The sequence below is a fragment of the Ciconia boyciana genome, chromosome 5 (assembly GCF_034638445.1).
Source record: "Ciconia boyciana chromosome 5, ASM3463844v1, whole genome shotgun sequence".
NCBI classification, from domain to species: Eukaryota; Metazoa; Chordata; class Aves; order Ciconiiformes; family Ciconiidae; genus Ciconia; species Ciconia boyciana.
This window is the reverse complement of record NC_132938.1, coordinates 26,324,809-26,338,925: the sequence shown is the minus strand read 5'-3', so window position 1 is coordinate 26,338,925 and position 14,117 is coordinate 26,324,809. Positions and strand designations below refer to the sequence as shown.

The window sequence follows — 14,117 nt, the reverse complement described above, 5'->3', positions numbered from 1 at the left end:
AGTATATCAATTAATACAAGCCTTTGTTAAAAATTTTAAGATCAAGGATGCAAGCAAATTTGACAAGTGTTAAATTTTAAATCTGACAAATAAAATTCAAGTTAAATAAAGACTACTAATAAAAGTTATTAAGTTTAAAGATTCTGGAGTCTTTTGTACTCCATGTTTGCCAGACTGCAGGAAAAATTTATTAGTAGGTTGAGTGTCCCAACTGTAATTATTAGAAGTCTAGACAACTGGCATTTTTCTGAGCTGCAAGACATGGCCTGAGTAACACAAAAAAAGGCAAGTGAAGTGCCCCACTGGGACTTGGACAGTTGTCAGAACAATGAGAAAAAACGCAAATGCCTCTGAACTGCCATCACAAAATCCAAACACTTTGTGAATATTAGAAATGTAAGTCCACAAACCAGAATAAGATGTAATTGTTGAGCTGCTGACAGCCAACCGATAACAGGTACAAAATTGCTGTGAAATTAGTAATCAGGAGTACTAAAGGGACTCATTATGAAATAGTTGTGCATAATATGGTGTGCATATCCCTGGCTTAAAGCTGCCTTAGGACTGCAAAGTGGCAAATATGACATCCATGGTTCCAGAAGAGAGACAGATAAGTACAGACTGCTAAGCCTGAACATCCCTGTATCAGGCAGATCAATAGAAACTATGACAGAAAACATAATTAAGATACACAGAGAATAATAATAATAAAAAAACAACCCAAAACTTTCAAAGCCCTTCACCAGCGACCTTTCAGAAAACTGAGCCTGACTTTTGCAGTATTTCTCTAATTGGCTAATGTTCTGATTCTATTTAAAATAGCAAATTAAAATGTTCTCACGTAAATTAGCAGAGGGAACTTAATTTTCATTCTTTACTTTCAGTACTTCCCATTGTTTCTTCTCTTGACCACTTACCACTTGTATCACTTCACAGGGACACTTAGTGATTATAAAATAGTAAACTAAAAGCCGCCTTTTAACTGCCAGCATGCAATGCTATAAAATTGTACACGGTTTAAAAAAAACCAAACCAAACCAGTGAATTACTACTGTCCTAAATCGGACATTGTCATAGTTGCATGCATGAAAATTAAGGCTTGTACACAACATGACCAATTCCGACATTTAATACATTTTTCTGATAGACAAGCAGCATTTAATATTTAAAGCAACACCCTGTGTGTATATCTGAGTTTTGCAACAAGAAGATGCAACCTACATTTTCTGCAGTTTCTAACCCCCCCAATCTTTAAAGAAGTTTTCTCATAGCATGGAGTCTCAATCTCTGAAAGCAACTTCATCTCAGTTAAAAAGAAATGCAATCTAAGATTGTTTTGGTACCCAAAAAACCTGCAGGCTCTTGAAACTAAACCTACTGTATTACAATTTTCTGTAAATATTCTTCAGTCAAAGAACTTGGAATGGGCTTACTTAAATGAAAGCCAATTTTTTCCAAGTTTATTATTTACATAGCTCCTTGTACTAAAAGTATTTAACACTGAGCAGTTACAAATGATGTGTTAGCATGAAATTATAATCATTGGAAACCAGATGAAGAGAAAAGTAGTGCAGATACTTAAGTACTAAGAATTTCTATCTAAAAGGAAGCTGAACCATCTTGTAACTCAGAAATTGCTTAATCATCTTTTTCATTAATTTATCAGAGATGGAATACTTGCCACCTTGCAGCTTAAGAAGCTGACAAATATTCATCTTTAGATTTTGTAAGAGCAAAAAGAGACTTACAAATATTTAGGACACTGCTTGCATTAACCAAAGAGATGACAGAATACTATGTACAAAGAGATGCATAAAAACACAACCAATAAAACTGACAATTCATTATGATTTTTTGCTTCCGGTGCTACAGTTCCACAGTATTTCCCGAAGTTGTTTTTTTTTAAAGCTTATGAACCTAATATTTTTTGCATCTCCGCTTGCAACGTTATTGATTTCATCAAGTCGTTCAATTTTCTAATTTCATTTCTTTCAAATAGCTTTGACCCTTCAACCATAAAATTGGAAACCTTTTCATTATGTTATGTTTGCTGTCAGATTGCCTAATGTCATGTGATCATGAAGCAAAACATGATTCTGGAAACGTTAAGACTGTTTTGGGCACTTCAAACCAATTCACTCAATGCACTAATTGTTGCCATATTAAAATCACAGCTGTAACACTTTAATTTGTTAAAGAAAGTAATAAATAAAAAGGCAACAGAAAAATATTGTATTAGAAATATAAGTATATATTTGGAGAAGACATGAAAAATTGAACATAAAATAAGTGAAATAAGATACTGCTTTTGTGTTTCATTCTGCTATTTTCCTAATCAGTTACTGAGTGGACATATTTCATTTCAGTACATATTTCTGGGATAAATTCTGTACTTTCAGTTTCTAAAGATGTTTCGATTACAGTCAATTAAGTAAAAGGAATTAATTGATAACTAAGTAACACAGCAGTGGTTACTTAGTTATCAATTAATTAAATGCTCAACTAAATTATTTCCTCCAGGTCAACTGGCTTACACTGTATTATGTTTCTAGAACAAGTTAATTACAAAGTCAAGGCCACAACTGAGAAAATCCTGCCATTGCTTATATAATAATCAGTATGGAAATATTAATACTAAAATGCTTGCTAGTGAATCTTACTATCCAGCAAGAGGATACCAGATTAGAGGTAATACACAGAATGTTGTGTATGTGATTTATCACTACGCACAAATCGAACTCAGTTTTGTTGTGTTAATGAATTCTACTTATTATTTGGGTTCCATAAAACCCCTATTTTTTTCATTTAATAGAGATAATTCTCACTGAACAAACTGAAAACTGTAAAGCAAAATCCTTTGACTGTATAGTAAGTGTTAAATATTACTAATGAAGGTCCAGCAAGGAAGGCTAGCACAAGAGAAGAAAAGGGGTGTTTGTGTGTCAAACCTAGTTTACATGCATGCTATAACAAATACAATGCTACACATGACACTAACAAGAGTAGTCATTCCTACAGGACTAGGAAAACTGTAATTCACAACTATTTAAACAAACTGAGCTCAAGTCTTCCAACATTGTGTGTAAATGTCCAAGAAGGAGAAAAAGTATTGACTGGGAAGAACAAAAAATACCCAAAGATGGTTTATCAAGAATTAATAGAAGAAAAATCACTCCAAATAATTTATTCAAATTGTTTTCCTAAATCTCAAGGATAGCTATAATTATATGAAGGAAATGCAATGATCCAAATAAACTATGCAAGTTCCATGAAGAAGAAATTTAAAAAGGACACACCTTCTAGTGACAAACATATCCTTGATATGCATTTTTCTAGGGAACAGAAGCGATTTTTTCCTAGCAGCTCCACCCCTTCTTGTGTCCTGACTGATCCCTGGTTAGTATCAGAATATGCTGCAGTTCACAAACAGACACAAACTATCATGCCTGTAGAACATGCTAAGTCCTTATATGCAGCTCTAAGAATCCAAATCATTAAGAATCCTCGAGCTTTTATGATTTGTCACTATCGATATATCGATGCTGTAGACATTATGCCCACTGTAACCATGGTATAAACTAGAGAGGAATTGAACAATTTACTTGTGGAGCAAGCAGAGGCAGTCTAATGTAAGCCAGGAGTTTACTGAGGTCTTTCCTTCTCTGTTCCAAATCATGTCGAACCCATGTAAGTAGTGCATTCAGTATAGTTTCTTCATTAGGAATATTCATGTCATCACTTGCTAAAAGCTTTGCAATTTCAGCGGCTGGCAATAATAGAAATTCCTGGTTTCTAATTACTTCCATGAAGTTTTCCTGAAAAAGAAAAGTATTTTTAATACAGACAACATCATACTTTGAAGATATTTTATGGAACTCCTACTGTATCTTCCCCTCTTTTCCCTCCCTTCACGTCATCTCTCAGTTGTGCCAGGTAACACCAATGGAGAACTGACCTAGGAGGAAAAAAAAAGTACAACAAAAATGTACTGAGTTATTTTGACCCCTGATCATTTCCCAAACTCTATCATTCAGTCCCACAGACAGATGTGCTGAAAAAACTGAGGAGAAAGCGTATGGACAGAAACGAGCAGTGTGTTGTGGGGGTTACTATCTTGGCACTGCAAATTGGAGAAATACTTTCTGAAGTATAGTTTAAAAATATAAAAGGTGCAGTTTATTCCTGTTGACAATGTACAATACAACGTAAGATGCTTTGTCAAGCAAAGAGCACAACATGCTACAACTACTGGGCACACCAAACTGTTTTCGTTACTGCTAGATTAAACTATGGTGTTAAGTTGTCAGAGGAAATAAACAACACTAACAATTTTATTGTTGATTTTAAATGGATTATTTTAAGTTTATTTTACTATTTTGTAGGTTTTATACAATCTGATCTGATTGACTGGGGAGCAAAACATACAAAGAATCCACAATATTGACACGCCTTGCTTTATTAACAATATTTACTTTGATAGGATTCAATTTTCTAACTTTCATCCTGTCATTTCCAGCAACAAATCCTTACTTCAAAATAGGAAAGTCACAGTATGTAACATTTCCAACATTGATATCCTATTACCTCATAATACTAGGGCTTCCAGAATATTCTGTAAGGATTCTCATGAACTTAGGCAGAAATAGCAGAAAAGTATGTAGAAACACAATCAGGACTATGAACTTACAGTGAGAAACCTGAATGTAACAGAAAAGGGTGAGATCATGTCTATCCTCTTTCCCCATACACCTTGACAAAGCAGCAAAGGAAAGAAAAGTAAAAGCAGTCTATGAATCACAACATGTCCTTATATTTTGGTAGCTCAAAACCCAGTTAACCTCGTACTCCAAACTGAGAGTAACTTCATAACAATAAAACAGTATTACAATCAATTTAGTAAATGCACTGTTGATTGCTAGATAGCTAGCCAATGGGATGCTGGTTTTGCTCTGCCATCACATGTATGTCCAAAACACCTGGAGGATAAAGTGCATTAGATCCACAGACAGGGAAGTCTAACTGGGCCTAATATCAAAATTAGCCTTACTTAGTATCTTGTTTAATGATTTAAAAAGAAAGAATTACACACTAATGAAAAAACTCTGGATTAGAAGCACATACGTGTTGGAAAAAAATAGGATTTTTAGGTCAAAAAACAGGGAGAAACTTGGGAGCAGAAGCAGGTACTGCACTGCAAAACAGGTACAAATTTAGCATATAAAATGGCAACAAAAACATACAGTACAGTTTGGCATTGCATATGCAAAGGACATCATGACAACAAAGCAAAAAAGGTAACACTTCTTCCTTTTCATTGCTTAGTCTAATAATTTCAAAGCTATACTTCAGTACTCCAGAAATATTAACTAATTAAAGAATGATGAGCAAAGAGGAAAAAACTAAATAAGGAGTAAACCAGTCCACCTTACATGAAAGCCACACATACCTAAGATGGCTACAGGATGTCTAAGCGGAAAGATCAAAGTGACTCCACTCTACAGGTAACTCTGGAGTTGAAATTAGGAAAAGAATTGGAAGTGTCATCTGTGCACATAACTGTATTCCTGGATAGAATTTGGAAAGGAAAATTCTACATTTAATATCTCAAAAGCTTTCCTACTAGAGAGATCCAATTTGCTACACAAAAGTAGTGCTTCCAAGGGAAAACTAGTAAATTAGAAGGGAGATAGAACTGTCTTTTCCTCTTTAATTCATTTAACTCTCTGTATTACAAAATTAAAGTTCAGAAAATGAGCAAATACAGGAATTAAAAACAGTAAAAACAATGAAATATTCAGTAGCAGCACACATGCACTGTTATTTATTTTACTCTGATATCAAATGCTCGGGAGTAAAATTGAAGCTGAAAAACAATAATCAGAATTATTTCCAGAGTTTAAACATGCAGTTCACAGAAATTCAGATTCCACTGAGTTCATTTTTTCCACCGCTGTTTTTTTGTTGATTCTCTGTCCTAGAGAGTATGCAAGCTGGAGCTGTGCTTTCAGTTTTGCTGAATAAACAGGCAGTGAGCACTGACAAAGAGAAAAGCCAACACTTACTACCTTAAACTTTCCATATTGTCTATCCGGATCACAGGAAGGGGAAAGCACCTGCATGGAAAGTTTCCTTTGTCTCTGAAGGCAACGACAAGCTGATCTTGTGTAAGTCAGTCAGGGATCCTCTTTGGAAAGCTTTTTTCCAGCTGGATTTCATCACTTCAACAGCTGTTGTGTGTAAAAAGCCTGATTTTCCTTCTTGTTGCTTGCAGACAATTGCTTTCTGATGGGAACAAGTTCAACTTCCTCTCACTCCCATTCTATTTTTAAAGCAGAGACTCCTTTTGAGCATAGTATCAAAGCATTCCACTGGGAATACAGCCACTCTTTGGCCTATGTCTGGGGTTTTTTATAATCAGAATCTGACAATTCCTCTTCCTCTACAGACAGAGATTCTGAAGACAAAAAGGAGGAGCCAGTGTATCTCCTAGCATTCTTAACCTCCTCATTAGCCTTTTCTTTCCTTCTTCTTATGGGAACTCTCTGTGGAAGAACAGGATATTTCAGAGAACAAACCGTCTGCAGTTTCAGTTCCTTGCTTTCTGGTCCTGAAAGTAAAAAAAGAGTTTCCCACCCCCAAAATTAGCTCCTCAAGGAGCTTGGAAACTTTATCAAATGAGTAGCTTGAGGTTTATGTATTAGCTAAAAAAGGGACATACCGTCCCCGTGGTCAATGCTGTGCATTGCTCATTCACACAACCACCTTAAATTCACCTTTCAGCAACTGCAGAGCAAATAATACTGATATTCTTAACCACAGGTCTGCCTTGGACTCGATACAGAGCAAAAAAATATTAGGAGCACATAAAAGATAAGATGTCATGATGCTTATTTCTACGTGGTACTTAATCCCCACAGTGGGATCCAGTGAGATGGTTAGTCTCCCTCTACATTGTGTCAGGAAGATTAGAACCTCAGAGAGCGTAAGAACACCTGCAGGCTGAGAAGGATGGCACACTGAGGTGGCCCAACTCTAACACAGGGCTCTGTTTAAACTCTGAACCTGCGCAGCCAAAAAGCAAGAGGTGCTTGACTCACAGGATTGGAATGAGAACAAACAGGGAATGTAATTTTGTCTACTGGCTGCTTCAGTCAGTTGGTCAACTGAGGTATGAATTAACTAAGAACGGAGCTATCTGACCTCCTAGTAAACTATTAATAGTCAGATAGATGTCAGATAGCAGCTACTTTACTTTTAGTCAGCTTTGACTGCTGCGTTTAAGCGATAAACCAACCTAATGCTTTCAGTGTGCCCAGGGTTTGTTTAGAGTACAACTATTGTAGCTTGACTCCTCTCTGCATAGTTTCTGTATTCCAAAACAGGCTGGGCAGCATGCAGAAACCTATTTAGTCTTGCCAAGGCAGTACTGATCTATTGTGCTAGGCAGAACTTAGGGAACTTGAAAGACAGAAATATCTTGGGTTTTCATAGGTGGAAAGAAGTGAATGAGTATTTTCCAAGTCAGATGATTACTGAGCAGGATATTTTGGACTGCAATTTCCGGTGCAAGAATATAAAATCCTTGTTTTAGGCACTAACACAATCTTTGGGTCTGGCCCTTTGTGGACAAAAAAATACTGAAATTTCTCTGCTTCTCATGCTCCCCCCTACCAAAAGAACAAACTGTCCCAGCTGTTGCAAGAAAAAAGACAAATTATGCCTCTTTGATTCCTCCTCCCAAATCATAAACTCGATATTGCAATGATTTTTTTGTTACCCAACTCCTGCCTTACAGGAGAAAGCAAGTCTAAGCGTCCCACATCTATTCTTCTGCAAAATTCCTAGCTTCTGTGCTTGGCCTCAATCTACTACTCTATCCTCTCAAGTTCTTTTTCTTACACACAGCCATTGGCTGTGCTCAGAAATCATGCAAACTCCAAAATTAACTTCACCTGAATCTTGTAACATTATCACTGCTCAGATACTTCTGATGAAAATCAACATGGCTTTTCACTCTGCTTTAAGCATGGAAAGCTGAGCAACAAAGATTACAAAGCTATCTACACAGGGACTGATTCAGGCACTATCACGTATGTTTAGAATGTCTGCTTTTTCTTTTTTTGGCTGTAATTAAGAAAGTTAAAATCTGGCTACTGAAGAAGCTACTGACACTCACCTAAGAACACCTCACTACTCACCATAGATATTTCATGTTCTGGAAATAACACAAGCTAGCTTCTCCTCATCTGAAAGTATTAACTTCCCTTTGGTTTACTTTTTTGTGGAAGAGGAGCTATTGGTTTTCATTCAAGGTACACTATCAACTATTGCAAACAAACAAGATGACAAAAGACTGTTTCTTTGGACTTTGTGAAGACAGCAAGAAAAATGCACAGAAGGCATTTTGTGCAAAAAGGCTTTACGAATTAAAGTGAACAGATACACTACTGGCCAGCCTAATAAAATTCCTAAGTTTATAGTTGTATGACCCCAATACTATATAGAAACTACAGCAAAACAGGATAATCTTTGTACAAAGGATACCTTTACTCAGATACATCTCATGCTTCTGTCAACTGTATTTTAAAACCCTGATGCATAAAAATCAGAGTTGCTCTTTATACAGCATTAAATCCACTACTGATCACTTCAGTGTATTTCATGTTTCACTTAATGCATCCTGAGGATTTTTCAAGCTTTAGTTCGCAATGTCAAAAATTGACCTGTTTTGATGATAACTTTAAAAAACAACTTATCAACTGTCAATGCAGTAAGCAATAAAGTAATGTAACATTTAAGTCCTTTTAGCAAAACATACGTCTACATTTTTAATATGAAGTGCAGCATTCAAATCCTTCTTATTTTTTTTTAATCGCACTGTATTATGAGATTAAAATCATGCTAATGCTTTCCAATGACACTAATGAATATTATTCAGACAGAGCAGGTCTATTAAGAGAGGTAGGCCTACTGGGATAACTCACTGACTGGTCCTTCAGTTTAACCAAATGCTCATTTAATCTGAATTTCTAGTCTTCACGTAAGGAACTATTTTAATGAAGCAGGTAAGATGATTATCAAATTATAGCATGTGTCAAAAACCTTTAAAACTGAGAAGCTGTTTAATTGCAGAAAAAGTTATGTGGCAATCTGATTTTTTTCTGTCAAAGGAAAAGAAAAACCTCACAGAAAATAATGTATATAAAATACTTAAATTTTAATTTATATTATTAATTACCTCCTACTTCAAGTGCTTTAAAAGAACCAAAATTACGTGGAAAAGCCAGGAGTGTATACTATACTCTGTATAATCCCCCATTGTTCTGTGCCACCCACTGCAGCATAAAAATAATTCATTGTTTTAACAAACAGAATTTCCAGGTACTACAGGTGCGCTTAACCTTTACGCTCTAATACTTCTTAACGGAAAGAGCATCAAGTGGCTAGCACTTACTACTGTTGAACGTTTTCTTTTTTCAAACAGCTTTTAAACAAATGAAATTACTTGGGGATCTATTTTAATTGAAGGTTCAATTGGACTATACATTTCTATGCAGTTTCCATAGCAACATTCATTTCAAACTAAAGAGGCTGATTCTCTATTACTCATTATTACTAAAATTCAATTTCATGTCTCTGTTGGAACTAAACAACATTAAGAGGCCTTGGGAAGAATCCATCTAGCACAACTAATTAGTTTTGAAAATGGCTTTTTAAAATCCACCTAATTTAAATTTCATCCACGTCAAAGCCTTAAAAGCAACAATTTTGCTACCGAAGTAAACAACGGCCAAAAGGCATACAACTATTTTCCTGTGGTCTGAACAAAAGAAAGATAGGAGCTGTAAAGGAATGGCTTTTAGAAAGTTCACAGCCCCTTTCTGCCACAAGCCATGAATGGCCAGTCCAAATAGTAAGACTATAATCCCTAACATTCATCTTTAAAGATAACATTAGTCTAACATTTATTACTGTTCTGATCTTGGCAGTCCACTTAAGGGACATGACAATAGCACAGACCAAAATACACGCTTATTCTGAAAAAGAATAAATAGGTCAGAGGAGGAAGGGTCTCTTTTTTCCTTTTTGTATCACTGTCTCGCTCAACATTAATTCTAATAATATTTCTCAAAGACATAAGCCACATTTATCTTTGCTGTTTCATCTGACTGTCTACCTAATTGCAGTCTCCTTGTGTTTGTTTGAGCAATAATGAAGATCAAGAATAGAAAACATGTAAGTTACAATCTGCACACTATTTATTGGCCTGTTTTGGTAAACCTCAGTGCGTAGTGCTTTAAAATACATCAGAGATCCACTCACTGAGGAAGAACATTGTATCATATTAAAAAAAAAAAGAGAGACCTATTTTAAACTGTTATACATACTAAACTAAGTTACTTGAAGCCAAGAAGAAATAATTTAAAAAAAAAGGGAGTTTTTAAACCAGCAAAAACTAAGGTGGCAAGAAGAAAAGCCATGGATTTCTAATACTAATTACAAGACAGAAATTACGCCTCTTGGATCTAAGCCAATAGCTTAAGGGCAATGCAATGCCATGCCACACTAGCAAATTAAGTACTATCTTCATTCCCACATCTCTTATGCAGTATCTACATGCCCTCATTCAGGTCCCAAGAGCTTACATAGGCAAAATTTCATCAAGAAGAGAGAAAAATGCCTCACAAAACTGCAAAGAACAGATGAACTGCCTTGCCTCAGAGATAATTCTCCTGCCTTCTTCTGCTGATAACATTACTAAAATACGCTTGTGAGAAGGAAAAGAACATTTTACATTAAAATAAAAGGATTACTATTAAGAAGACAAAGTTTAATGAAGTTGGCAGGTCAGTCTTTCTATAAATTAACTCTGAAAATATAATTGGCAAATTTGTATTTAGTCACGTATTGCCTAGCCTAAGATTAAATTGTTTGATGCCATCCCGACATCCCATTACTAAGAAATTAAGGATAATGCAGAATCTATATTGACGAATGCCCACATTCATACCCCAAGTATAACTTAGAACCTGATTACTCCAGCTCATTACAAAACAAGAATTCTACAGTTTCATTTAGTCATGTGTTATTTTGGACTAGATGATGTTAAGTTTGTAGGTTTTGACTGACAGAAATAAGAACAAGCTTTTGAATCATTTTATTAAATGCATATCACACAATCCCATTACTGTTATAGGGAACCATTAATGCTTGCCTATTTCCTTCCAACTCTAAACCAGCAGCTTTATAGTTATTTTGTCATTTCTCATCATGGAAACATATGTGCTTTCTTGCTTGGAAAATGATCAAGGCTTTCTGGGGGAAAAACATTAGTTTTTTATTCAGTAAAACATTCTGTATTTTCCTTACTAAATAAAGCGGATGATACTTAAAATAACAACATACCATAGTATAATTGTGAGCCACCTTGTGCAAGTCCGTGCAACCCTGTGCATCAGCAAAAGATCGGATTCCAAGGCAATTGGACGGGTGAAGCTGCTTCATTAGGAATTTACAGCATGCTTCTACAACCTGAGAAAGCTGAAGAAGGCAAGCTGTAGACAACAGGCACTCAATGTTATCTTCTTTTAATTCAAGGCGACCTAGTAACATTATAAAGGAGATCACATTAGTTTGCTCTTATCATTTGTTAAATTCCCTAAAACTCAGAGGCAACAGAATTATTTACAGATATGACAGAATATAAGGCTTAGCAAACATCACCCTCAGCAATAGATAACCAGCTTTTCAAAATTAGTACCTATAATGATGTAAGGGAAGGGAATCCTAATAAGATTCCTTTTTTTGTCAGTCATGATAAATTTAAAATATTCACATAATTTGTTAACTAACTGAATATAGTATTATCAGATAAACTATACCCTACCAGGTTGCCTCAGGTAATGGCAACGATGATTTCTTTTTATTTATTTATAAGGAATTAAATAACATGAATAATAATTTCTAAAGAGCATTTGAAATCTAGTAATGGAATATAATGTTCACAGGAGGACAATCCATTAGATGAAATTCCCATTTTCATTCTAATTACCTGTATATGCATATTGAACCAGAGCCCACAATGCATTTGGCTCCACACCTTCCATCTTGATTTCTTCCTGTCTTGCTTCCCTTACGTCATTAGTGAACATTGCCGCAAAGTAGTCCGAAACAGAGGAGAGAACCAATCTGAGTATATTGTGCAGGAGAAAAGGAAAGAGACAAAGAGGAAGAGAAAAAAACACTTGGTCAACCCGATGTTTGTTAATTTATGATTAATTACTTTGCCCTTTGAAGAAACACTGTACTGAGAAAAACATTTTAAAATTGACAAACTGCTCCATGCTCTAGTTCCCCTCTATGAATAATGAAGTACTGTTACTGAAATCTACATTTGCTGCTGAAGTAAATTAATTACCCTTTCAAAGCTCAATGACTTGTAATAGCCAACACAGAAACAACCCACAAAAAACATATAAATTGGAAATGGAATATAAATACACATTATTGAAATAAAAAAAAAATTGAATTTACTTCCATTTATATTATGTCAGTTACTTTTTTAAATGTGAAAGAATGACTTACTAGTCCTTTTCAAAGTGCTTTAAAATGCTTTTACTCTTGGTGCACACATATGCATTCATTTACTAATACTAATAATAGAACTAGGCATAGTAAACACGGAGATGGTACAGACTAATCTCTTTTGTGGGTATGTATTTGGCCTTTTGTTAACAATTCTGAGTATTTTAAGACGCTGATTAAGTAAACATGTTAGTGCACAACAGACGTTTCTTTGGACTACTAAGAGTAAAACACTGAGTACATCTAACAATGCCACTCCACAAAATATGCATGAATTTTGTGAAAAATATGCATGTCTCAGTATGTGTTCACAGGACTAGGGCGAAAGAGAAAGGAAATCATGTGGAGCAGGAATATTCAACCCATAGTTCTGTTGTATGAAACCTACCATAACTATTCATGAGGTCTGCTGGTCTCTTCCCTAAGAGACCTCCAGGAACAGCCTTGTGGTTTGGATTAATTTTTGTGCCTCAGCAGTTCACTGTTGCCTTGCTCATAGGGAATTCAAGTATAAATACACTTGCATATGTACTGAGCTATACAAGCAGCAAGCCCAAGAACCAAGCCTACTGCAAATACACTACACAGTCCATCTGCATACATTCAGTGAATCTAATACTTCATGAAATGTCAGTTTATTCTGTGCTGAATCATTATATTGGCTTGTTAAGATGACAGAGGTCAGGAACCACAAAACAGAGTAAAATTAATTGAAAAGGTGAGCACCAATGCTTAGGAGTAAGGTATGTACTTAGAAGTAAGTTGCAGGTACGTACACAAAGTAATGAACTACAAAGAACTGTCTCTTAGTTAATTAACTGCAAAGTAATGAATTGTTAATTAATTTCAACTACTTTTTTCTTGCTGATTTTCTGACCATTGACCATTGGTCAGACCTACAGTAGGGTAATCCTTTTTTTATAGTTGCTGAGGCAACAGAATTGGGTTAAGAGTGTATGGGGAAAAGATTAATTTTATTTTAACATCTTGTATGACTGAAGTGAAGTTTTGTAATGAGAAATAAAGTTCTGTTCTTTTAAAGAATATAGTGTTCTTGAAACACAAGAATTTTTCTGTGGCTGACTTGCTGAGAAAAATTAGAACATTGTGCCAAGGTAGCGCCCAGGCATCACTTCTAGGCATTTTAACCTCAGGTTTAATGACACCTGCAGTTGAATGAAAATACTGCCTCCTAGAGATCTGTAGAAGTTTAGTGAAATTGGAGTACATTCATCTAAGCATCAAGGCAGAGTTTCTGCAACTGCTTTTGATGCTAGAATGAGATGACAAGATCAGATTTGTATGTACAAAATAGGGGTTCTCAATGGATGGGAAAGTGTGTAGATGGACAGATCTGAATAACCCAAGTATCTCTGCAGGTCCAATTCAGAATTCAAAAGAAAAAAAAGGCAAAATAAATAACTTAAAATAGTCACCTCTGGCAATACTGACTTGAATAGAGCTTGAAAAAGAAAGGTCTCTGCGATGGGAAACAGAACCTAAAACCTAATCTTAACACAGTTTTGGGTTTG

The 14,117-nt window shown here is 35.4% G+C and overlaps 1 protein-coding gene across 10 annotated transcripts in view; it reads right to left on the bottom strand.

Moving 5' to 3' along the window:
• The window catches only part of KLHL5 (kelch like family member 5), a 62,455-nt gene that overhangs the window by 11,718 nt on the left and 36,620 nt on the right, over positions 1-14,117 (bottom strand). For all 10 annotated transcript variants that reach the window (XM_072862352.1, XM_072862353.1, XM_072862351.1 and 7 more), the window contains 3 exons: positions 12,053-12,189; positions 11,407-11,603; positions 3,603-3,815 (listed from right to left, as the gene is read on the bottom strand). In XM_072862352.1, the coding sequence (XP_072718453.1) occupies positions 3,603-3,815; positions 11,407-11,603; positions 12,053-12,189 (547 nt within the window). The remainder of the gene's footprint in view (positions 1-3,602; positions 3,816-11,406; positions 11,604-12,052; positions 12,190-14,117) is intronic.